Source organism: Oncorhynchus keta, chromosome 1 (genome assembly GCF_023373465.1).
Source record: "Oncorhynchus keta strain PuntledgeMale-10-30-2019 chromosome 1, Oket_V2, whole genome shotgun sequence".
Taxonomy (NCBI): domain Eukaryota; kingdom Metazoa; phylum Chordata; class Actinopteri; order Salmoniformes; family Salmonidae; genus Oncorhynchus; species Oncorhynchus keta.
The window spans coordinates 6944181-6971591 of NC_068421.1; the positions used below are offsets into that span (position 1 = coordinate 6944181).

At 42.9% G+C, this 27411-nt stretch overlaps 1 protein-coding gene and 3 long non-coding RNA genes across 8 annotated transcripts in view; 3 read left to right on the forward strand and 1 right to left on the reverse strand.

Moving 5' to 3' along the window:
• Nucleotides 1-27411, forward strand: part of wdr62 (WD repeat domain 62) — a 71291-nt gene that overhangs the window by 9489 nt on the left and 34391 nt on the right. The window contains exons 6-15 of the mRNA XM_052479486.1: nt 3240-3377; nt 3503-3685; nt 6837-6997; nt 8837-9026; nt 14992-15135; nt 15279-15442; nt 16216-16307; nt 16692-16817; nt 17339-17409; nt 23978-24099. Of these exons, the coding sequence (XP_052335446.1) occupies nt 3240-3377; nt 3503-3685; nt 6837-6997; nt 8837-9026; nt 14992-15135; nt 15279-15442; nt 16216-16307; nt 16692-16817; nt 17339-17409; nt 23978-24099 (1391 nt within the window). The remainder of the gene's footprint in view (nt 1-3239; nt 3378-3502; nt 3686-6836; nt 6998-8836; nt 9027-14991; nt 15136-15278; nt 15443-16215; nt 16308-16691; nt 16818-17338; nt 17410-23977; nt 24100-27411) is intronic.
• Nucleotides 4-1643, forward strand: LOC127912545 (uncharacterized). Of its 5 annotated transcripts, XR_008083250.1 has the most exons (4): nt 4-389; nt 523-612; nt 655-780; nt 1601-1643. It is a non-coding gene; the product is annotated as an uncharacterized LOC127912545 (long non-coding RNA). The 5 variants fall into 5 exon arrangements; XR_008083256.1 differs by lacking the exon at nt 1601-1643 and having other exon boundaries at nt 697-822; XR_008083206.1 differs by lacking the exon at nt 1601-1643 and having other exon boundaries at nt 655-811.
• LOC127912541 (uncharacterized) lies at nt 10639-12220 on the reverse strand. Its single transcript, XR_008083186.1, has 3 exons — nt 12082-12220; nt 11852-11928; nt 10639-11129 (listed from the first exon to the last, which is right to left on the reverse strand). It is a non-coding gene; the product is annotated as an uncharacterized LOC127912541 (long non-coding RNA).
• Nucleotides 12425-14906, forward strand: LOC127912526 (uncharacterized). The gene is made up of 3 exons (XR_008083074.1): nt 12425-12635; nt 13090-13545; nt 14844-14906. It is a non-coding gene; the product is annotated as an uncharacterized LOC127912526 (long non-coding RNA).

Below are 27411 nucleotides of genomic sequence, written 5' to 3' on the forward strand. Positions count from 1 at the left end.
AGGTGTAAAGTTGCACTTTTCCTTTCCACTACATTGGTTCCATTGCACCAGGCAACTGCTGAAATATGGATTCCCAGTATGTCTACTCTGCATACTCTGGATAAGGGGTTAAGGTATGGCTGGGCTTCAGCCTGGAGGATAGTACTGGGGTTAAGGTATGGCTGGGCTGTGGCTTCAGCCTGGAGGATAGTACTGGGGTTAAGGTATGGCTGGGCTTCAGCCTGGAGGATAGTACTGGGGTTAAGGAATGGCTGGGCTATGGCTTCAGCCTGGAGGATAGTACTGGGGTTAAGGTATGGCTGGGCTGTGGCTTCAGCCTGGAGGATAGTACTGGGGTTAAGGTATGGCTGGGCTGTGGCTTCAGCCTGGAGGATAGTACTGGGGTTAAGGTATGGCTGGGCTTCAGCCTGGAGGATAGTACTGGGGTTAAGGAATGGCTGGGCTTCAGCCTGGAGGATAGTACTGGGGGTTAAGGTATGGCTGGGCTATGGCTTCAGCCTGGAGGATAGTACTGGGGTTAAGGTATGGCTGGGCTTCAGCCTGGAGGATAGTACTGGGGTTAAGGAATGGCTGGGCTATGGCTTCAGCCTGGAGGATAGTACTGGGGTTAAGGTATGGCTGGGCTTCAGCCTGGAGGACAGTACTGGGGTTAAGGAATGGCTGGGCTTCAGCCTGGAGGATAGTACTGGGGTTAAGGTATGGCTGGGCTTCAGCCTGGAGGATAGTACTGGGGTTAAGGTATGGCTGGGCTTCAGCCTGGAGGATAGTACTGGGGTTAAGGTATGGCTGGGCTTCAGCCTGGAGGATAGTACTGGGGTTAAGGAATGGCTGGGCTTCAGCCTGGAGGATAGTACTGGGGTTAAGGTATGGCTGTGGCTTCAGCCTGGAGGATAGTACTGGGGTTAAGGTATGGCTGGGCTTCAGCCTGGAGGATAGTACTGGGGGTTAAGGAATGGCTGGGCTTCAGCCTGGAGGATAGTACTGGGGGTTAAGGAATGGCTGGGCTATGGCTTCAGCCTGGAGGATAGTACTGGGGTTAAGGTATGGCTGGGCTTCAGCCTGGAGGATAGTACTGGGGTTAAGGAATGGCTGGGCTATGGCTTCAGCCTGGAGGATAGTACTGGGGTTAAGGTATGGCTGGGCTTCAGCCTGGAGGATAGTACTGGGGTTAAGGAATGGCTGGGCTGTGGCTTCAGCCTGGAGGATAGTACTGGGGTTAAGGAATGGCTGGGCTATGGCTTCAGCCTGGAGGATAGTACTGGGGTTAAGGTATGGCTGGGCTGTGGCTTCAGCCTGGAGGATAGTACTGGGGTTAAGGTATGGCTGGGCTATGGCTTCAGCCTGGAGGATAGTACTGGGGTTAAGGTATGGCTGGGCTGTGGCTTCAGCCTGGAGGATAGTACTGGGGTTAAGGTATGGCTGGGCTGTGGCTTCAGCCTGGAGGATAGTACTGGGGTTAAGGTATGGCTGGGCTGTGGCTTCAGCCTGGAGGATAGTACTGGGGTTAAGGTATGGCTGGGCTGTGGCTTCAGCCTGGAGGATAGTACTGGGGTTAAGGTATGGCTGTGGCTTCAGCCTGGAGGATAGTACTGGGGTTAAGGAATGGCTGGGCTGTGGCTTCAGCCTGGAGGACAGTACTGGGGTTAAGGTATGGCTGGGCTGTGGCTTCAGCCTGGAGGATAGTACTGGGGTTAAGGAATGGCTGTGGCTTCAGCCTGGAGGATAGTACTGGGGTTAAGGAATGGCTGTGGCTTTAGCCTGGAGGATAGTACTGGGGTTAAGGAATGGCTGTGGCTTTAGCCTGGAGGACAGTACTGGGGTTAAGGTATGGCTGGGCTGTGGCTTCAGCCTGGAGGATAGTACTGGGGTTAAGGTATGGCTGGGCTGTGGCTTCAGCCTGGAGGACAGTACTGGGGTTAAGGTATGGCTGGGCTGTGGCTTCAGCCTGGAGGATAGTACTGGGGTTAAGGTATGGCTGGGCTGTGGCTTCAGCCTGGAGGATAGTACTGGGGTTAAGGTATGGCTGGGCTTCAGCCTGGAGGACAGTACTGGGGTTAAGGTATGGCTGGGCTTCTTGGGAAGGGGCAGGGAATCCCAGAGTCTGTACTTTTATCTCCTGTCATTTTATCTCTCTGCTAACTTGTTGAAGGGTGTCCAGACTGACTGAGTAATGATAGTCCAAACGTTCTTAACAACAACAACAACATCCTGCAATCCGTTATCAGTTCTGACAGCAGTCTGGTCAAAGGCCGTCAACTAGAAGCCACAGAAATCCCTGTGTTACTTCTTAAAATAACCCGAGCTGTGTGAAAGTGCCATGATTTTGTAAAGCCTCTCTCTCGTGTGTCCTCTCTCTGTGTGTCCTCTCTCTGTGTGTCCTCTCTCTGTGTGTCCTCTCTCTGTGTGTCCTCTCTCTGTGTGTCCTCTCTCTGTGTGTCCTCTCTCTGTGTGTCCTCTCTCTGTGTGTCCTCTCTCTGTGTGTCCTCTCTGTGTGTCCTCTCTCTGCGTGTCCTCTCTCTGCGTGTCCTCTCTCTGCGTGTCCTCTCTCTGTGTGTCCTCTCTCTGTGTCCTCTCTCTGTGTGTCCTCTCTGCGTGTCCTCTCTCTGCGTGTCCTCTCTCTGCGTGTCTCTCTCTGCGTGTCCTCTCTCTGCGTGTCCTCTCTCTGCGTGTCCTCTCTGCGTGTCCTCTCTCTGCGTGTCCTCTCTCTGCGTGTCCTCTCTCTGCGTGTCCTCTCTCTGCGTGTCCTCTCTCTGCGTGTCCCTCTCTCTGCGTGTCCTCTCTCTGCGTGTCCTCTCTCTGCGTGTCCTCTCTCTGCGTGTCCTCTCTCTGCGTGTCCTCTCTCTGCGTGTCCTCTCTCTGCGTGTCCTCTCTCTGCGTGTCCTCTCTCTGCGTGTCCTCTCTCTGCGTGTCCTCTCTCTGCGTGTCCTCTCTCTGCGTGTCCTCTCTCTGCGTGTCCTCTCTCTGCGTGTCCCTCTCTCTGCGTGTCCTCTCTCTGCGTGTCCTCTCTCTCGCGTGTCCTCTCTCTGCGTGTCCTCTCTCTGCGTGTCCTCTCTCTGCGTGTCCTCTCTCTGTGTCGTGTGTCCTCTCTCTGCGTGTCCTCTCTCTGTGTGTCCTCTCTCTGTGTGTCCTCTCTCTGTGTGTCCTCTCTCTGTGTGTCCTCTCTCTGTGTGTCCTCTCTCTGTGTGTCCTCTCTCTGTGTGTCCTCTCTCTGTGTGTCCTCTCTCTGTGTGTTTCTGTAGAAGGGGACGGTGATAGCGTCCAACAAGGTGTCTAGCAGAGTTCTGTCCGTCTCCTTCTCTGAAGACAACAGCTACTTCGTCACGGCAGGAAACCGACACGTCAAGTTCTGGTACCTCCACGCCTCTAAAGAGAGACGGGTCAGGACATTGTTGTTATTATTATTAAGTAATTTTATATGCCATATTGTTTATACTCCATCCATGTATACAGGGCGTCTACGTTATGGGTTGATTCTGGATGTTTACTATGGCTCCTCCCCCAGGTGAACAGCACGGTGCCTCTGATTGGCCGATCAGGATTGCTAGGGGAACAGAGGAACAGCATGTTCTGTGGTCTGTCGTGTGGGCGGGGCAACATGGCCAGCAGCACCTATTGCATCACTTCCTCTGGCCTGCTGTGTCAGTTCAACAGCAGGAGGATGCTTGACGCCTGGGTGGACCTCAAGGTCAGTATGGCCCTACCTGACCCCTGACCCTAACTGACCCCTGAACCTCTCTCTGTCCCTATTTTGAATATCTGAAAATTCTCGCAACGCCAACAGGTTAAAAAATAAATTAAAACGAACAGCCGATGTTAACTTGTTTTGGGGGGGGGCGGGGGGGCAGTCAATGAATTAAAAAACATTGCAACAGTATTTCTGATTTGTCTTCTCAACTCACCCCCACATACTTTTAACATGGGGGGCTATGATGACAGTCTGTTATGTCTCTTATCTCACCACCACTAATGAGACGGGTGTTGGTTGATGGGTCTCGAAGTCAGGAGGCCTGGTCCCTGCTGTCACATCCAACCTGGATGGATATTTGGTTTTAATGAAGACGAGACCATTGAATACAGCTTCACACAGATCAGAGCTGGTAAAAGGGGACCATGAGTTTTATAGTGCTTTCAAGACAACTAGGAAACCCTGGAAAAATACACGAGGTCAAATCATGACGTCGGTGATCTTCAGGGCAGAAAGTCGGAGCTCTAGAAAGATGCCCGAGTTCCCAGGTTGGATCCAGGTTGGATCCAGGTTGGATCCAGGTTGGATCCAGGTTGGATCCAGGTTGGATCCAGGTTGGATCCAGGTTGGATCCAGGTTGGATCCAGGTTGGATGGTTGTTCAAATAGATTTTTCCTGGTCATAGCTCATTCCAGCCTGTTTCCAGTTGTTTTGAACGCGGTATTAATGCTCCGAGGGAGACGGCAGGGTGTTCCCCCCCCTTTTGATCTAGGAACCTAAACTCCTCCCTAGTGACCCGTGAATACGTGGTCTGCAGCTCAATCAGCTATTTGATTTCAGTTGCGGGCAGGTCGACTGAGCCAGGATCACAGTCCAACGTGATTTGGGAAGCAGGTCCCGAAGTGCTCTGTCGAGCGTTGGAGGTGAACAGTCACCACTGGTGTCAGACACTTTCTGATGCTGTTTTCTGTTAGAGCAGCTGAGGGAAGATGGGATGGTTCACTTTTTTTTAAATTTTTTTTATTATTTCCTCTCAATCCACCTGATTCGGTCACACATCTGTAGAATGTTTTTGTATTTGTCCTGCATGTTTGGTAAGCACAACAGCTCCTCTTAATGCGAAAACATATTTTCAACACTCGATAACCACCAAGCCTTCGGTGTGAAACGAAAACATATTGTCAACACTCGATAACCACCAAGCCTTCGGTGTGAAACGAAAACATATTTTCAACACTCGATAACCACCAAGCCTTCGGTGTGAAACGAAAACATATTGTCAACACTCGATAACCACCAAGCCCTCGGTGTCAAATGGAACATCGTCAGGTTCCGATCCCGTATCTCCACGTAGTTTTGAAAGACGGGCGTGAGAGCAGTAGATGTGATTTGATGTAGTTTTACAATCCAAGTTACCTGCTGCAGTGTGTCTCTGAGTTCTGTGCTCCGCTCTCTTCCTCGCCAGTTGCTCTGTGTATCAAACATTGCGTCCGGTGTGACAGAGGGAGATCCATTCATAACTAGTGTAGAGGCATTTAAATACGTTTTCAGACTCTTTACTCAGTACTTTGTTGAAGCACCTTTGGCAGCGAATACAGCCTTGAGTCTTCTTGGGTTTGACGCTACAAGCTTGGCACACCTGTATTTGGGGAGTTTCTCCAATTCTTCTCTGCAGATCCTCTCAAGCTTTGTCAGGTTGGATGGGGAGCGTCGCTGTGCAGATATTTTCGGATCTCTGGAGAGATGTTGGATCGGGTTCAAGTCTGGGCTCTGGCTGGGCCACTCAAGGACATTCAGAGACTTGTCCCGAAGCCACTCCTGCGTTGTCTTGGCTTTGTGTTTAGGATCGTTGTCCTGTTGGAAGGTGAACCTTCGCCACAGTCAGAGCACCTTTCCTCGATAGTAGTCTCCCAGTCCCTGCCACTGAAAAACATCCCCACAGCATGATGCTGCCACCACCATGCTTCACCGTAGGGATGGTATTTGTCAGGTGATGAGCGGTGCCTGGTTTCCTCCAGATGTGAGACTTGGCATTCAGAGAATAATACGGACAATTCCTTAAAACTCATGGCTTGGTTTTTGCTCTGACATGCACTGTCAACTGTGGGACCTTATATAAACAGGTGTGTGCCTTTCCAAATCATGTCCAAATCAATTGAATTTACCACAGGTGGACTCCAATCAAGTTGTAGAAACATCTCAAGGATGATCAATGGAAACAGGATGTAGCTGAGCTCAATTTGGAGTCTCATAGCAAAGGGTCTGAATACTTATGTGAATAAGGTATTTCTGTAATAAAAAAATATTTAAAATTGAAATAGCAAAAATGTCTTAACCTGTTTTTGCTTTGTCAAATCAAATCTAATTTTGTTTGTCACATACACATGGTTAGCAGATGTTAATGCGAGTGTAGCGAAATGCTTGTGCTTCTAGTTCCGACAATGCAGTAATAACCAACAAGTAATCTAGCTAACAATTCCAAAACTACTACCTTATAGACAGACACAAGTGTAAGGGGATAAAGAATATGTACATAAAGATATATGAGTGAGTGATGGTACAGAGCAGCATACAGTAGATGGTATCGAGTACAGTGTATACATATGAGATGAGTATGTAAACAAAGTGGCATAGTTAAAGTGGCTAGTGATACATGTATTACATAAGGATGCAGTAGATGATATAGAGTACAGTATATACATATGAGATGAATAATGTAGGGTATGTAAACATTATATTAGGTAGCATTGTTTAAAGTGGCTAGTGATACATGTATTACATAAGGATGCAGTAGATGATATAGAGTACAGTATATACATATGAGTGATATATTTGACTACTGTTTTTGCTTTGTTATTATTGGATGTTGTGTGTAGATGAGGGGAAACAATGATGTCATCCATTTTAGAATAAGGCTGTAATGTAACAAAATGTGGGAAAAGTGCAGGGGTCTGAATACATTCTGAATGGACTGTATGTGTGTGGTGTGCTTTTTCCCAGGATTTGGAAACTCCCATGACCCCACATGGGTTTGCAACCCCTATTTTTGGGAACCGCTGGTCTTAACCATCTTCTCTCTCTCTGTCTCTCTGTCTGTCTCTCTCTGTCTCTCTGTCTGTCTCTCTCTGTCTCTCTCTCTCTCTCTCTCCAGACCACCTCTGCTCGTTGTCTGTCGGTGAACGAAGTGTTTATCTTCTGTGGCTGTGCAGATGGTACCGTCCGACTCTTCAGCCCCCAGAACCTTCATTACATCACCACCCTGCACCGTCCACACTGCCTGGGAGTGGACGTCACACAGGGTCTTCAGCCAGGGTTTGTCTGATTGGTCATTTGGTTGCAGGACATTACATACAGGACATTACATACAGGACATTACATACAGGACATTACATACATGTTTTTTTTTTATTTAAATGATGCGTCACAGAAAGAGGGACCGACGAAGGTTTTTTTATTTTTTATTAATTTTTTTTAACCTTTATTTAACTAGGCAAGTCAGTTAGGAACAAATTCTTATTTACAATGACGGCCTAGGAACAGTGGGGTTAACTGCCTGTTCAGGGGCAGAACGACAGATTTGTACCTTGTCAGCTCGGGGATTCCAACTTGCAACCTTTCGGTTACTAGTCCAACGCTCTAACCACTAGGTTACGCTGCCACCCCAAGTTAACAGAGATGCTCAAGTGACACACGTTACGGATGAAACACAGACAGGAAGAGACATTAGTCCCATTGATACTCCTCATTACAGATCAGACAGGAAGAGACATTAGTCTCAGTGATACTCCTCATTACAGATCAGACAGGAAGAGACATTAGTCTCAGTGATACTCCTCATTACATATCAGACAGGAAGAGACATTAGTCCCAGTGATACTCCTCATTACACATCAGACAGGAAGAGACATTAGTCCCAGTGATACTCCTTATTACACATCAGACAGGAAGAGACATTAGTCCCAGTGATACTCCTTATTACAAATCAGACAGGAAGAGACATTAGTCCCAGTGATACTCCTCATTACAGATCAGACAGGAAGAGACATTAGTCCCAGTGATACTCCTCATTACAAATCAGACAGGAAGAGACATTAGTCCCAGTGATACTCCTTATTACACATCAGACAGGAAGAGACATTAGTCCCAGTGATACTCCTTATTACAAATCAGACAGGAAGAGACATTAGTCCCAGTGATACTCCTTATTACAAATCAGACAGGAAGAGACATTAGTCCCAGTGATACTCCTCATTACAGATCAGACAGGAAGAGACATTAGTCCCAGTGATACTCCTCATTACAGATCAGACAGGAAGAGACATTAGTCCCAGTGATACTCCTCATTACAGATCAGACAGGAAGAGACATTAGTCCCAGTGATACTCCTCATTACAGATCAGACAGGAAGAGACATTAGTCCCAGTGATACTCCTCATTACAGATCAGACAGGAAGAGACATTAGTCCCAGTGATACTCCTCATTACAAATCAGACAGGAAGAGACATTAGTCCCAGTGATACTCCTCATTACAGATCAGACAGGAAGAGACATTAGTCTCAGTGATACTCCTCATTACAGATCAGACAGGAAGAGACATTAGTCTCAGTGATACTCCTCATTACATATCAGACAGGAAGTGAGTTTGTGTTTATACAGGACTTCCTCGCCCTCCACCTACCATCAACCAATCATGTCGCTGCGGAGCTATACGGAGCCCTCGGCCTTAACAAAACGTTTGTGAGGCTCCGAGCCATGAGGTACAGAGCTCAATTTGACATGGGCATGAGTCCGGAGGCTCCAAAATTCAGTGACACCTTCCATGCGGTTTCTCCGACCACATTTTTTGGATCATTGGCTCTTGGTCCTTCTGTGGCTCAGTTGGTAGAGCATGGCGCTTGTAACGCCAGGGTAGTGGGTTCGATTCCCGGGACCACCCATACGTAGAATGTATGCACTGCACACATGACTGTAAGTCGCTTTGGATAAAAGCGTCAGCTAAATGGCATATATTTTTTTATTTTTAACAGCAGTCCCGGTGTCTGGACACCGGAGAAGCATGATGATATTGGTCTGCTTTTTTAGATTGTATTAAAATAATGTATTTATTTATTATTATTATTTTTTTCCTGATTTCTCCTGACTCCTTACAGGCATCTTTTTGTTGCCGACCCCAAGGCAGAATACCCAGACACCCTAGCCTTGACCTTTGACCCTGTAACCCGCCACCTGACCTGTGTGTACAACGATCACAGCGTGTACGTCTGGGACCTCCGTGACATCAAGAATGTGGGGAAGGTCTACTCTGCCCTCTACCACAGCGGCTGTGTCTGGAGTCTAGAGGTGTGTGTGTATGTGCTGTCTTTGTTGTTGATACTCAGGCATTTCTCAGCTGCAATACAGGTGTTTTCTGTATCATATGGATGGAGACAATTATAGCCTCTCTACTGTATATATCCTCTCTACTGTATATAGCCTCTCTACTGTATATAGCCTCTCTACTGTATATAGCCTCTTTACTGTATATAGCCTCTCTACTGTATATAGCCTCTCTACTGTATATAGCCTCTCTACTGTATATAGCCTCTCTACTGTTATATAGCCTCTCTACTGTTATATAGCCTCTCTACTGTTATATAGCCTCTCTACTGTTATATAGCCTCTCTATTGTATATAGCCTCTCTACTGTATATAGCTTCTACTGTATATAACCTCTCTACTGTTATGTAGCCTCTCTACTGTATATAGCCTCTACTGTATATAACCTCTCTACTGTATATAACCTCTCTACTGTATATAACCTCTCTACTGTATATAACCTCTCTACTGTATATAACCTCTCTACTGTATATAACCTCTCTACTGTATATAACCTCTCTACTGTATATAACCTCTCTACTGTATATAACCTCTCTACTGTATATAACCTCTCTACTGTATATAACCTCTCTACTGTATATAACCTCTCTACTGTATATAACCTCTCTACTGTATATAGCCTCTCTACTGTATGTAGCCTCTCTACTGTATATAGCCTCTCTACTGTATATAGCCTCTCTACTGTATGTAGCCTCTCTACTGTATGTAGCCTCTCTACTGTATGTAGCCTCTCTACTGTACGTAGCCTCTCTACTGTACGTAGCCTCTCTACTGTATGTAGCCTCTCTACTGTTATGTAGCCTCTCTACTGTTATGTAGCCTCTCTACTGTTATGTAGCCTCTCTACTGTTATGTAGCCTCTCTACTGTTATGTAGCCTCTCTACTGTTATGTAGCCTCTCTACTGTTATGTAGCCCTCTACTGTTATGTAGCCTCTCTACTGTTATGTAGCCTCTCTACTGTTATGTAGCCTCTCTACTGTTATGTAGCCTCTCTACTGTTATGTAGCCTCTACTGTTATGTAGCCTCTACTGTTATGTAGCGCCTCTACTGTTATGTAGCGCTTCTACTGTTATGTAGCGCCTCTACTGTTATGTAGCCTCTCTTTTTACTGTTTTTATTTCTTTACCTACCTATTGTTCACCTAATACCTTTTTTGCACAATCGGTTAGAGCCTGTAAGTAAGAATTTCACTGTTGTATTCAGCATTTCACTGTGAGGTCTACTACACCTGTTGTATTCAGCATTTCACTGTGAGGTCTACTACACCTGTTGTATTCAGCATTTCACTGTAAGGTCTACTACACCTGTTGTATTCAGCATTTCACTGTGAGGTCTACTACACCTGTTGTATTCAGCATTTCACTGTGAGGTCTACTACACCTGTTGTATTCAGCATTTCACTGTGAGGTCTACTACACCTGTTGTATTCAGCATTTCACTGTGAGGTCTACTACACCTGTTGTATTCAGCATTTCACTGTGAGGTCTACTACACCTGTTGTATTCAGCATTTCACTGTAAGGTCTACTACACCTGTTGTATTCAGCATTTCACTGTAAGGTCTACTACACCTGTTGTGTTCAGCATTTCACTGTAAGGTCTACTACACCTGTTGTATTCAGCATTTCACTGTGAGGTCTACTACACCTGTTGTATTCAGCATTTCACTGTGAGGTCTACTACACCTGTTGTATTCAGCATTTCACTGTAAGGTCTACTACACCTGTTGTATTCAGCATTTCACTGTGAGGTCTACTACACCTGTTGTATTCAGCATTTCACTGTGAGGTCTACTACACCTGTTGTATTCAGCATTTCACTGTGAGGTCTACTACACCTGTTGTATTCAGCATTTCACTGTGAGGTCTACTACACCTGTTGTATTCAGCATTTCACTGTGAGGTCTACTACACCTGTTGTATTCAGCATTTCACTGTAAGGTCTACTACACCTGTTGTATTCAGCATTTCACTGTAAGGTCTACTACACCTGTTGTATTCGGCATTTCACTGTAAGGTCTACTACACCTGTTGTATTCAGCATTTCACTGTAAGGTCTACTACACCTGTTGTATTCAGCATTTCACTGTGAGGTCTACTACACCTGTTGTATTCAGCATTTCACTGTGAGGTCTACTACACCTGTTGTATTCAGCATTTCACTGTGAGGTCTACTACACCTGTTGTATTCAGCATTTCACTGTGAGGTCTACTACACCTGTTGTATTCAGCATTTCACTGTGAGGTCTACTACACCTGTTGTATTCAGCATTTCACTGTGAGGTCTACTACACCTGTTGTATTCAGCATTTCACTGTAAGGTCTACTACACCTGTTGTGTTCAGCATTTCACTGTAAGGTCTACTACACCTGTTGTATTCAGCATTTCACTGTGAGGTCTACTACACCTGTTGTATTCAGCATTTCACTGTGAGGTCTACTACACCTGTTGTATTCAGCATTTCACTGTGAGGTCTACTACACCTGTTGTATTCAGCATTTCACTGTGAGGTCTACTACACCTGTTGTGTTCAGCATTTCACTGTAAGGTCTACTACACCTGTTGTATTCAGCATTTCACTGTAAGGTCTACTACACCTGTTGTGTTCAGCATTTCACTGTGAGGTCTACTACACCTGTTGTATTCAGCATTTCACTGTGAGGTCTACTACGCCTGTTGTATTCAGCATTTCACTGTAAGGTCTACTACACCTGTTGTATTCAGCATTTCACTGTAAGGTCTACTACACCTGTTGTGTTCAGCATTTCACTGTGAGGTCTACCACACCTGTTGTATTCAGCATTTCACTGTGAGGTCTACCACACCTGTTGTATTCAGCATTTCACTGTAAGGTCTACCTACACCTGTTGTATTCAGCATTTCACTGTGAGGTCTACCTACACCTGTTGTATTCAGCATTTCACTGTGAGGTCTACTACACCTGTTGTGTTCAGCATTTCACTGTGAGGTCTACCACACCTGTTGTATTCAGCATTTCACTGTGAGGTCTACTACACCTGTTGTATTCAGCATTTCACTGTAAGGTCTACCTACACCTGTTGTATTCAGCATTTCACTGTGAGGTCTACCTACACCTGTTGTATTCAGCATTTCACTGTAAGGTCTACCTACACCTGTTGTATTCAGCATTTCACTGTGAGGTCTACTACACCTGTTGTATTCGGCATTTCACTGTAAGGTCTACTACACCTGTTGGGTCTACTACACCTGTTGGGTCTACTACACCTGTTGGGTCTACTACACCTGTTGGGTCTACTACACCTGTTGGGTCTACTACACCTGTTGGGTCTACTACACCTGTTGGGTCTACTACACCTGTTGGGTCTACTACACCTGTTGTATTCAGCATTTCACTGTAAGGTCTACTACACCTGTTGTATTCGGCATTTCACTGTGAGGTCTACTACACCTGTTGTATTCGGCATTTCACTGTGAGGTCTACTACACCTGTTGTATTCGGCATTTCACTGTGAGGTCTACTACACCTGTTGTATTCGGCATTTCACTGTGAGGTCTACTACACCTGTTGTATTCAGCATTTCACTGTAAGGTCTACTACACCTGTTGGGTCTACTACACCTGTTGGGTCTACTACACCTGTTGTATTAAGCATTTCACTGTGAGGTCTACTACACCTGTTGTATTCAGCATTTCACTGTAAGGTCTACTACACCTGTTGTATTCAGCATTTCACTGTAAGGTCTACTACACCTGTTGTATTCAGCATTTCACTGTGAGGTCTACTACACCTGTTGTATTCAGCATTTCACTGTGAGGTCTACTACACCGGTTGTATTCAGCATTTCACTGTGAGGTCTACTACACCTGTTGTATTCAGTATTTCACTGCGAGGTCTACTACACCTGTTGTATTCAGCATTTCACTGTGAGGTCTACTACACCTGTTGTATTCATCATTTCACTGTGAGGTCTACTACACCTGTTGTATTCAGTATTTCACTGTGAGGTCTACTACACCTGTTGTATTTAGCATTTCACTGTGAGGTCTACTACACCTGTTGTATTCGGCATTTCACTGTGAGGTCTACTACACCTGTTGTATTCAGCATTTCACTGTGAGGTCTACTACACCTGTTGTATTCAGCATTTCACTGTAAGGTCTACTACACCTGTTGTATTCGGCATTTCACTGTAAGGTCTACTACACCTGTTGTATTCGGCATTTCACTGTGAGGTCTACTACACCTGTTGTATTCGGCATTTCACTGTAAGGTCTACTACACCTGTTGTATTCGGCATTTCACTGTAAGGTCTACTACACCTGTTGTATTCAGCATTTCACTGTGAGGTCTACTACACCTGTTGTATTCGGCATTTCACTGTGAGGTCTACTACACCTGTTGTATTCGGCATTTCACTGTGAGGTCTACTACACCTGTTGTATTCGGCATTTCACTGTGAGGTCTACTACACCTGTTGTATTCGGCATTTCACTGTGAGGTCTACTACACCTGTTGTATTCAGCATTTCACTGTGAGGTCTACTACACCTGTTGTATTCAGCATTTCACTGTGAGGTCTACTACACCTGTTGTATTCAGCATTTCACTGTGAGGTCTACTACACCTGTTGTATTCAGCATTTCACTGTGAGGTCTACTCTACACCTGTTGTATTCAGCATTTCACTGTGAGGTCTACTACACCTGTTGTATTCAGCATTTCACTGTGAGGTCTACTACACCTGTTGTATTCAGCATTTCACTGTGAGGTCTACTCTACACCTGTTGTATTCGGCATTTCACTGTGAGGTCTACTCTACACCTGTTGTATTCAGCATTTCACTGTGAGGTCTACTACACCTGTTGTGTTCAGCATTTCACTGTGAGGTCTACTACACCTGTTGTGTTCAGCATTTCACTGTGAGGTCTACCACACCTGTTGTATTCAGCATTTCACTGTGAGGTCTACTACACCTGTTGTATTCAGCATTTCACTGTGAGGTCTACTACACCTGTTGTATTCAGCATTTCACTGTGAGGTCTACTACACCTGTTGTATTCAGTATTTCACTGTGAGGTCTACTACACCTGTTGTATTCAGTATTTCACTGTGAGGTCTACTACACCTGTTGTATTCAGTATTTCACTGTGAGGTCTACTACACCTGTTGTATTTAGCATTTCACTGTGAGGTCTACTACACCTGTTGTATTCAGCATTTCACTGTGAGGTCTACTACACCTGTTGTATTCAGCATTTCACTGTGAGGTCTACTACACCTGTTGTATTCAGCATTTCACTGTGAGGTCTACTACACCTGTTGTATTCAGCATTTCACTGTGAGGTCTACTACACCTGTTGTATTCAGCATTTCACTGTGAGGTCTACTACACCTGTTGTATTCAGCATTTCACTGTGAGGTCTACTACACCTGTTGTGTTCAGCATTTCACTGTGAGGTCTACTACACCTGTTGTATTCAGCATTTCACTGTGAGGTCTACTACACCTGTTGTATTCAGCATTTCACTGTGAGGTCTACTACACCTGTTGTATTCAGCATTTCACTGTAAGGTCTACTACACCTGTTGTATTTAGCATTTCACTGTGAGGTCTACTACACCTGTTGTATTCAGCATTTCACTGTGAGGTCTACTACACCTGTTGTATTCAGCATTTCACTGTGAGGTCTACTACACCTGTTGTATTCAGCATTTCACTGTAAGGTCTACTACACCTGTTGTATTCAGCATTTCACTGTAAGGTCTACTACACCTGTTGTATTCAGCATTTCACTGTGAGGTCTACTACACCTGTTGTATTCGGCATTTCACTGTGAGGTCTACTACACCTGTTGTATTCGGCACACGTGACAAACTTCGATTTGATTTGGAAAATGGCGTGTCACTTTCCTAGCATATTACTGTTTTGTTTTCTGTTTTTAATTTAGACATACCCTGACATGGATCTGTCCCGCTCCTGTCTGCCCCCTGGGTCTTTCCTCACCTGCTCTTCAGACAACACCATCCGGCTGTGGCACAGCGACCCGGGGCTGGTGCAGGGAACCAGCTGCCTGCGTAACCTCTACAGCCACGTGAGTCTCAATGCAACAAGGCCAGGTCCTCCGGTCCAACCTGCCAATGTCGTGGCGTTGTTCATTCAGAGTCTTGGATTTACAGATGACAACCCACACATACTGGTTTTGTTCCGTCTCTGTCTGTCTGTGTGCTGGTCCAGGATCTGTTGAGGATTGTGTACGTGGGGGAGGATACCCAGCATCTTCAGACGGATGGGGAGAGAGGAGAGGGGTGCGGGATGGACGCCAAGTCAGGGATCAGAGTCCTGGGCATCAGTCCTGATGGACAACATCTGGCGGCTGGAGACCGCAACGGAAACGTACAGTAAGCACACACACACGGAGAACAAACACACACACACACACACACACGGAGAACAACACACACACACACACACACACGGAGAACAACACACACACACACACACACGGAGAACAACACACGGAGAACAACACACACACACACATCCTGCAGAACAACACACGGAGAACAACACACACACACACGGAGAACAACACACGGAGAACAACACACACACACACGGAGAACAACACACACACACACGGAGAACAACACACACACACACGGAGAACAACACACACACACACGGAGAACAACACACACACACACGGAGAACAACACACACACACACACATCGGAGAACAACACACACACACACACACGGAGAACAACACACACACACACACACACGGAGAACAACACACACACACACACACACACGGAGAACAACACACACACACACACACACACACGAGAACAACACACACACACACACACACACGGAGAACAACACACACACACACACACACGGAGAACAAACACACACACACACACACACACACACACGGAGAACAACACACACACACACACGGAGAACAACACACACACACACACACGGAGAACAACACACACACACACACACACACACACGGAGAACAACACACACACACACACACACACACACACACACGGAGAACAACACACACACACACACACGGAGAACAACACACACACACACACACACACACGGAGAACATGACCACATCAACTAAGATATCATGTGTTCTCCTGTCCAGTATATTTGGTCTACAGTTCATGGATCAGCTGCAGAAGATTGAAGCCCACGACTCTGAGGTGCTGTGTCTGGAGTTCTCCCCTGCAGAGACGGGTGAGTTCTGACCCCCGGGGAGACTGGGGGGGTGAGTTCTGATCCCCGGGGAGACTGGCGGGTTCTGACCCCCGGGGAGACTGGGGGGCGGGTTCTGTCCCCCGGGAGACTGGGACTGGGGGCGGGTTCTGTCCCCCGGGGAGACTGGCGGGTTCTGACCCCCGGGGAGACTGGGGTGGATGTTACAAACACAAACATCGTGCATGTCGTAACAAACATCGTGCATGTCGTAACAAACATCGTGCATGTCGTAACAAACATCGTGCATGTCGTAACAAACATCGTGCATGTCGTAACAAACATCGTGCATGTCGTAACAAACATCGTGCATGTCTGTTTGTATATACGGTATGACAGTGGATGGAAACGTGGGTTGTGTTTCAGGGCTTCACCTGCTGGCGTCGGCCAGTCGAGACCGTCTCATCCACATCTTCAACATGGAGAAGAGCTACAGTCTGGAGCAGACCGTCTATGACCACTCTGCCTCCATCACCGCTATCAAGTTCACTGGTACACACACACACAGACAACACACACAGACAACACACAGACAACACACACACACAGACAACACACAGACAACACACACACACAGACAACACACACACACAGACAACACACACACACAGACAACACACACACACAGACAACACACAAACAAAAATACAGTGATGTGGAGTTTCCAGGGTCAGCCATACTAGTACAGCACCCCGGAGCAAATTAAGGTCAAGTGCCTTGCTCAAGGGCACATAAACACGTTGGTAACCTTTTATCGCCTTGTGTATTCAAACCAGCGACCTTTCAGTTACTGACCCAATGCTCAAACTGCTAGGCTTCCTGCAGCCTTAACACACACACACACACACACACACACACACACACACACACACACACACACACACACACACACACCGTACGAGAAGGAGACGAAACCCAAACAGACAACGTGCTTGTACTATGGTGGTGGGAGGCTGGGGAAGAGACATCTAACTAGGGGTTTGTTTCGGCCTGTTTTTTTTTGTGTTTTGTAGGAGTCAGCCCAGAGGTCCTCATGGTGAGCTGTGGTGCTGATAAGAGTATCTACTTCCGCACTGCTGAACAGGTGAACCTCTATTTACCCTCGACCCTCTCTATATAATATATATCCTCTCTATTTACCCTCGACCCTCTACTTTTCCTAGGCCGTCATTGAAAATAAGAATTTGTTCTTAACTGACTTGCCTGGTTAAATAAAGGTAAAATAAAAAAAATAAAAAATGTACCCTCTCTATAATATATATCCTCGACCCTCTATATAATATATATCCTCGACCCTCTCTATAATATATATCCTCGACCCTCTCTATAATATATATCCTCTACCCTCTCTATAATATATATCCTCTACCCTCTCTATAATATATATCCTCTACCCTCTCTATAATATATATCCTCTACCCTCTCTATAATATATATCCTCTACCCTCTCTATAATATATATCCTCTACCCTCTCAAAATAATATATATCCTCTACCCTCTCTATAATATATATATATCCTCTATTTACCCTTCTACCCTCTATATAATATATATATCCTCTATTTACCCTTCTACCCTCTATATAATATATATATATCCTCCATTTACCCTTCTACCCTCTATATAATATATATATATATCTCCTCTATTTACCCTTCTACCCTCTATATAATATATATATATATCTCCTCTATTTACCCTTCTACCATCTATATAATATATATATATATCCTCTATTTACCCTTCTACCCTCTATATAATATATATATATCCTCTATTTACCCTTCTACCCTCTATATAATATATATATATCCTCTATTTACCCTTCTACCCTCTATATAATATATATATATCCTCTATTTACCCTTCTACCCTCTATATAATATATATATATCCTCTATTTACCCTTCTACCCTCTATATAATATATATATATCCTCTATTTACCCTTCTACCCTCTATATAATATATATATATCCTCTATTTACCCTTCTACCCTCTATATAATATATATATCTCCTCTATTTACCCTTCTACCCTCTATATAATATATATATCTCCTCTATTTACCCTTCTACCCTCTATATAATATATATATCCTCTATTTACCCTTCTACCCTCTATATAATATATATATCCTCTATTTACCCTTCTACCCTCTATATAATATATATATCCTCTATTTACCCTTCTACCCTCTATATAATATATATATCCTCTATTTACTCTTCTACCCTCTATATAATATATATATCCTCTATTTACCCTTCTACCCTCTATATAATATATATATATCCTCTATTTACCCTTCTACCCTCTATATAATATATATATATCCTCTATTTACCCTTCTACCCTCTATATAATATATATATCCTCTATTTACCCTTCTACCCTCTATATAATATATATATCCTCTATTTACCCTTCTACCCTCTATATAATATATATCCTCTATTTACCCTTCTACCCTCTATATAATATATATATCCTCTATTTACCCTTCTACCCTCTATATAATATATATATCCTCTATTTACCCTTCTACCCTCTATATAATATATATATCCTCTATTTACCCTTCTACCCTCTATATAATATATATATCCTCTATTTACCCTTCTACCCTCTATATAATATATATATCCTCTATTTACCCTTCTACCCTCTATATAATATATATATCCTCTATTTACTCTTCTACCCTCTATATAATATATATATCCTCTATTTACCCTTCTACCCTCTATATAATATATATATCCTCTATTTACCCTTCTACCCTCTATATAATATATATATCCTCTATTTACCCTTCTACCCTCTATATAATATATATATCCTCTATTTACCCTTCTACCCTCTATATAATATATATATCCTCTATTTACCCTTCTACCCTCTATATAATATATATATCCTCTATTTACCCTTCTACCCTCTATATAATATATATATCCTCTATTTACTCTTCTACCCTCTATATAATATATATATATATATATATCCTCTATTTACCCTTCTACCCTCTATATAATATATATATATATATATATCCTCTATTTACCCTTCTACCCTCTATATAATATATATATATATATCCTCTATTTACCCTTCTACCCTCTATATAATATATATATCCTCTATTTACCCTTCTACCCTCTATATAATATATATATCCTCTATTTACCCTTCTACCCTCTATATAATATATATATCCTCTATTTACCCTTCTACCCTCTATATAATATATATATCCTCTATTTACCCTTCTACCCTCTATATAATATATATAGCCTCTATTTACCCTTCTACCCTCTATATAATATATATATCCTCTATTTACTCTTCTACCCTCTATATAATCTATATATATCCTCTATTTACCCTTCTACCCTCTATATAATATATATATCCTCTATTTACCCTTCTACCCTCTATATAATATATATATCCTCTATTTACCCTTCTACCCTCTATATAATATATATCCTCCATTTACCCTTCTACCCTCTATATAATATATATCCTCCATTTACCCTTCTACCCTCTATATAATATATATATATATATCCTCTATTTACCCTTCTACCCTCTATATAATATATATATATATATCCTCTATTTACCCTTCTACCCTCTATATAATATATATATCCTCTATTTACCCTTCTACCCTCTATATAATATATATATCCTCTATTTACCCTTCTACCCTCTATATAATATATATAGCCTCTATTTACCCTTCTACCCTCTATATAATATATATATCCTCTATTTACTCTTCTACCCTCTATATAATCTATATATATCCTCTATTTACCCTTCTACCCTCTATATAATATATATCCTCTATTTACCCTTCTACCCTCTATATAATATATATATCCTCTATTTACCCTTCTACCCTCTATATAATATATATAGCCTCTATTTACCCTTCTACCCTCTATATAATATATATATCCTCTATTTACTCTTCTACCCTCTATATAATCTATATATATCCTCTATTTACCCTTCTACCCTCTATATAATATATATCCTCTATTTACCCTTCTACCCTCTATATAATATATATCCTCTATTTACCCTTCTACCCTCTATATAATATATATCCTCTATTTACTCTTCTACCCTCTATATAATCTATATATATCCTCTATTTACCCTTCTACCCTCTATATAATATATATCCTCTATTTACCCTTCTACCCTCTATATAATATATATCCTCTATTTACCCTTCTACCCTCTATATAATATATATCCTCTATTTACCCTTCTACCCTCTATATAATATATATATATATCCTCTATTTACCCTTCTACCCTCTATATAATATATATATATATATCCTCTATTTACCCTTCTACCCTCTATATAATATATATATATATATATATATATAGCCTCTATTTACCCTTCTACCCTCTATATAATATATATATCCTCTATTTACTCTTCTACCCTCTATATAATCTATATATATCCTCTATTTACCCTTCTACCCTCTATATAATATATATCCTCTATTTACTCTTCTACCCTCTATATAATCTATATATATCCTCTATTTACCCTTCTACCCTCTATATAATATATATCCTCTATTTACCCTTCTACCCTCTATATAATATATATCCTCTATTTACCCTTCTACCCTCTATATAATATATATCCTCTATTTACCCTTCTACCCTCTATATAATATATATCCTCTATTTACCCTTCTACCCTCTATATAATATATATATATATCCTCTATTTACCCTTCTACCCTCTATATAATATATATATATATATCCTCTATTTACCCTTCTACCCTCTATATAATATATATATATATATATATATATATCCTCTATTTACCCTTCTACCCTCTATATAATATATATATCCTCTATTTACCCTTCTACCCTCTATATAATATATATAGCCTCTATTTACCCTTCTACCCTCTATATAATATATATATCCTCTATTTACTCTTCTACCCTCTATATAATCTATATATATCCTCTATTTACCCTTCTACCCTCTATATAATATATATCCTCTATTTACCCTTCTACCCTCTATATAATATATATCCTCTATTTACCCTTCTACCCTCTATATAATATATATCCTCTATTTACCCTTCTACCCTCTATATAATATATATCCTCTATTTACCCTTCTACCCTCTATATAATATATATAGCCTCTATTTACCCTTCTACCCTCTATATAATATATATATCCTCTATTTACTCTTCTACCCTCTATATAATCTATATATATCCTCTATTTACCCTTCTACCCTCTATATAATATATATCCTCTATTTACTCTTCTACCCTCTATATAATCTATATATATCCTCTATTTACCCTTCTACCCTCTATATAATATATATCCTCTATTTACCCTTCTACCCTCTATATAATATATATCCTCTATTTACCCTTCTACCCTCTATATAATATATATCCTCTATTTACCCTTCTACCCTCTATATAATATATATATATATCCTCTATTTACCCTTCTACCCTCTATATAATATATATATATATATCCTCTATTTACCCTTCTACCCTCTATATAATATATATATATATATATATATATATATCCTCTATTTACCCTTCTACCCTCTATATAATATATATATCCTCTATTTACCCTTCTACCCTCTATATAATATATATACAGTGCCTTGCGAAAGTATTCGGCCCCCTTGAACTTTGCGACCTTTTGCCACATTTCAGGCTTCAAACATAAAAATATAAAACTGTATTTTTTTGTGAAGAATCAACAAGTGGGACACAATCATGAAGTGGAATGACATTTATTGGATATTTCAAACTTTTTTAACAAATCAAAAACTGAAAAATTGGGCGTGCAAAATTATTCAGCCCCTTTACTTTCAGTGCAGCAAACTCTCTCCGGAAGTTCAGTGAGGATCTCTGAATGATCCAATGTTGACCTAAATGACTAATGATGATAAATACAATCCACCTGTGTGTAATCAAGTCTCCGTACAAATGCACCTGCACTGTGATAGTCTCAGAGGTCCGTTAAAAGCGCAGAGAGCATCATGAAGAACAAGGAACACACCAGGCAGGTCCGAGATACTGTTGTGAAGAAGTTTAAAGCCGGATTTGGATACAAAAAGATTTCCCAAGCTTTAAACATCCCAAGGAGCACTGTGCCCATAGATAATATTGAAATGGAAGGAGTATCAGACCACTGCAAAACTACCAAGACCTGGCCGCAAATCTGTGGAAAGAACCGAAAACTGCTGTTCACAAATGCTCTCCATCCAACCTCACTGAGCTCGAGCTGTTTTGCAAGGAGGAATGGGAAAAAATGTCAGTCTCTCGATGTGCAAAACTGATAGAGACGACATACCCCAAGCGACTTACAGCTGTAATCGCAGCAAAAGGTGGCGCTACAAAGTATTAACTTAAGGGGGCTGAATAATTTTGCAAGGCACTATATATATATATATATTTTACCCTTCTACCCTCTATATAATAAATATATATATAGTCTGAATGGTCATATACCCCTCTATAAATATAATATATAGTCTGAATGGTCATATACCCCTCTATAAATATATAATATATAGTCTGAATGGTCATATACCCCTCTATAAATATAATATATAGTCTGAATGGTCATATACCCCTCTATAAATATATAATATATAGTCTGAATGGTCATATACCCCTCTATAAATATATAATATATAGTCTGAATGGTCATATACCCCTCTATAAATATAATATATAGTCTGAATGGTCATATACCCCTCTATAAATATATAATATATAGTCTGAATGGTCATATACCCCTCTATAAATATAATATATAGTCTGAATGGTCATATACCCCTCTATAAATATATAATATATAGTCTGAATGGTCATATACCCCTCTATAAATATATAATATATAGTCTGAATGGTCATATACCCCTCTATAAATATATAATATATAGTCTGAATGGTCATATACCCCTCTATAAATATATAATATATATAGTCTGAATGGTCATATACCCCTCTATAAATATATAATATATAGTCTGAATGGTCATATACCCCTCTATAAATATATAATATATAGTCTGAATGGTCATATACCCCTCTATATATATAATATATAGTCTGAATGGTCATATACCCCTCTATAAATATATTATATATAGTCTGAATGGTCATATACCCCTCTATAAATATATATATATATAGTCTGAATGGTCAAATTAAAATGCATTCAAGTTTGAATTGCAGCATTAACCCACCTCTCTCTGTCTCCCTCCCTCCCTCTTGTCTCCCTCCCTCCCTCTTGTCTCCCTCCCTCCCTCTTGTCTCCCTCCCTCCCTCCCCTCTTGTCTCCCTCCCTCCCTCCCTCTGTCTCCCCCTCCCTCCCTCTGTCTCCCTCCCTCCCTCCCTCTCCCTCCCCCCTCCTCCCTCCCTCCTCTGTCTCCCTCCCTCCCTCCCTCTGTCTCCCTCCCTCCCTCCCTCTGTCTCCCTCCCTCCCTCTGTCTCCCTCCCTCCGTCTGTCTCCCTCCCTCTGTCTGTCTCTCTCTGTCTGTCTCTCTCTCTCTCTCTGTCTGTCTGTCTCTCTCGCTCTGTCTTCCTCCCTCCAGTCTTCGGAGGGTCTGAACTTTGCCCGTAGTCACCACGTAGTAGAGAAGACCACTCTGTATGATATGGACCTGGACGCTACACACACACACACCGCCATCGCCTGTCAGGACCGGAATATCAGGTACACACACACCGCCATCGCCTGTCAGGACCGGAATATCAGGTACACACACACCGCCATCGCCTGTCAGGACCGGAATATCAGGTACACACACACCGCCATCGCCTGTCAGGACCGGAATATCAGGTACACACACACCGCCATCGCCTGTCAGGACCGGAATATCAGGTACACACACACCGCCATCGCCTGTCAGGACCGGAATATCAGGTACACACACACCGCCATCGCCTGTCAGGACAGGAATATCAGGTACACACACACCGCCATAGCCTGTCAGGACCGGAATATCAGGTACACACACACCGCCATCGCCTGTCAGGACCAGAACATTTTATAAATGTACCTGATGTTTTTCCCAACATGCATTGGGTGTGTAACCTGGTTAGGGGCTCAGAATGACAGAAATCACCTTTTTACATTGTGGTAATTCATCTTACGCAGAACATGTATAATAGACCAATGAGAAGGAGAGACACTGATGTTGTCTGTATAATAGACCAATGAGAAGGAGAGACACTCATGTTGTCTGTATAATAGACCAATGAGAAGGAGAGACACAAATATAACATGACGTCCATCTCAACTAGAGAAGGAAATTATTGTCCAAAAACTAACTTAAGTGCCACAACAATAGTGAATAGGGTCAGTACCACTCACTGGGGATAGGCCTGATGCTCTCTGCTGGAGCCAATAAGATGGGCTATAGGCCTGATGCTCTCTGCTAGAGCCAATAAGATGGGCTATAGGGCTGATGCTCTCTGCTGGAGCCAATAAGATGGGCTATAGGCCTGATGCTCTCTGCTAGAGCCAATAAGATGAAGATGGGCTATAGGCCTGATGCTCTCTGCTAGAGCCAATAAGATGAAGATGGGCTATAGGCCTGATGCTCTCTGCTAGAGCCAATAAGATGGGCTATAGGCCTGATGCTCTCTGCTAGAGCCAATAAGATGGGCTATAGGCCTGATGCTCTCTGCTAGAGCCAATAAGATGAAGATGGGCTATAGGCCTGATGCTCTCTGCTAGAGCCAATAAGATGGGCTATAGGGCTGATGCTCTCTGCTAGAGCCAATAAGATGGGCTATAGGCCTGATGCTCTCTGCTAGAGCCAATAAGATGGGCTATAGGCCTGATGCTCTCTGCTAGAGCCAATAAGATGGGCTATAGGCCTGATGCTCTCTGCTAGAGCCAATAAGATGGGCTATAGGCCTGATGCTCTCTGCTAGAGCCAATAAGATGGGCTATAGGCCTGATGCTCTCTGCTAGAGCCAATAAGATGGGCTATAGGCCTGATGCTCTCTGCTAGAGCCAATAAGATGGGCTATAGGCCTGGTGCTCTCTGCTAGAGCCAATAAGATGGGCCTGATGCTAGAGCCAATAAGATGGGCTATAGGCCTGATGCTAGAGCCAATAAGATGGGCTATAGGCCTGATGCTAGAGCCAATAAGATGGGCTATAGGCCTGGTGCTCTGCTAGAGCCAATAAGATGGGCCTGATGCTAGAGCCAATAAGATGGGCTATAGGCCTGATGCTAGAGCCAATAAGATGGGCTATAGGCCTGATGCTAGAGCCAATAAGATGGGCTATAGGCCTGATGCTAGAGCCAATAAGATGGGCTATAGGCCTGATGCTAGAGCCAATAAGATGGGCTATAGGCCTGATGCTAGAGCCAATAAGATGGGCTATAGGCCTGATGCTAGAGCCAATAAGATGGGCTATAGGCCTGATGCTAGAGCCAATAAGATGGGCTATAGGCCTGATGCTAGAGCCAATAAGATGGGCTATAGGCCTGATGCTAGAGCCAATAAGATGGGCTATAGGCCTGATGCTAGAGCCAATAAGATGGGCTATAGGCCTGATGCTAGAGCCAATAAGATGGGCTATAGGCCTGATGCTAGAGCCAATAAGATGGGCTATAGGCCTGATGCTAGAGCCAATAAGATGGGCTATAGGCCTGATGCTAGAGCCAATAAGATGGGCTATAGGCCTGATGCTAGAGCCAATAAGATGGGCTATAGGCCTGATGCTAGAGCCAATAAGATGGGCTATAGGCCTGATGCTAGAGCCAATAAGATGGGCTATAGGCCTGATGCTAGAGCCAATAAGATGGGCTATAGGCCTGATGCTAGAGCCAATAAGATGGGCTATAGGCCTGATGCTAGAGCCAATAAGATGGGCTATAGGCCTGATGCTAGAGCCAATAAGATGGGCTATAGGCCTGATGCTAGAGCCAATAAGATGGGCTATAGGCCTGATGCTAGAGCCAATAAGATGGGCTATAGGCCTGATGCTAGAGCCAATAAGATGGGCTATAGGCCTGATGCTAGAGCCAATAAGATGGGCTATAGGCCTGATGCTAGAGCCAATAAGATGGGCTATAGGCCTGATGCTAGAGCCAATAAGATGGGCTATAGGCCTGATGCTAGAGCCAATAAGATGGGCTATAGGCCTGATGCTAGAGCCAATAAGATGGGCTATAGGCCTGATGCTAGAGCCAATAAGATGGGCTATAGGCCTGATGCTAGAGCCAATAAGATGGGCTATAGGCCTGATGCTAGAGCCAATAAGATGGGCTATAGGCCTGATGCTAGAGCCAATAAGATGGGCTATAGGCCTGATGCTAGAGCCAATAAGATGGGCTATAGGCCTGATGCTAGAGCCAATAAGATGGGCTATAGGCCTGATGCTAGAGCCAATAAGATGGGCTATAGGCCTGATGCTAGAGCCAATAAGATGGGCTATAGGCCTGATGCTAGAGCCAATAAGATGGGCTATAGGCCTGATGCTAGAGCCAATAAGATGGGCTATAGGCCTGATGCTAGAGCCAATAAGATGGGCTATAGGCCTGATGCTCTCTGCTAGAGCCAATAAGATGGGCTATAGGCCTGACTGTTAGGCTCAATTAAATAGGACCATTTTGATAACTAAAAGACATTTAGTCTTTTTACAGCAATAGCTATTCTGCTTTCCAAACCCTCTTTTTTTTTCTTCCTGTGATTCAATTTTCTAATACTGTGATATGCCTGGCTGGGCCTCTACTGTTCACTGATTAGTCACAACTCAACAATCATCTATTTGGTATTTTGTCTCGTTTGCTGTCCAATAGTACACAGTCTTTCCTGCTGACAGTAGGCCCAGCTTCCAAATATACTGTAGGCAATACGATTTAAAAAACAATCCACAACATAATTAAAGCCTGGGGAAGCTAATGATCCTTTGTTGCCAAATCGCGGTTATATTAGCCTGTTTTGAGTGATTTTATTTCTAGACTACTGGTTTCAATGGTATATGTCTTTTATAAAACAATAGACT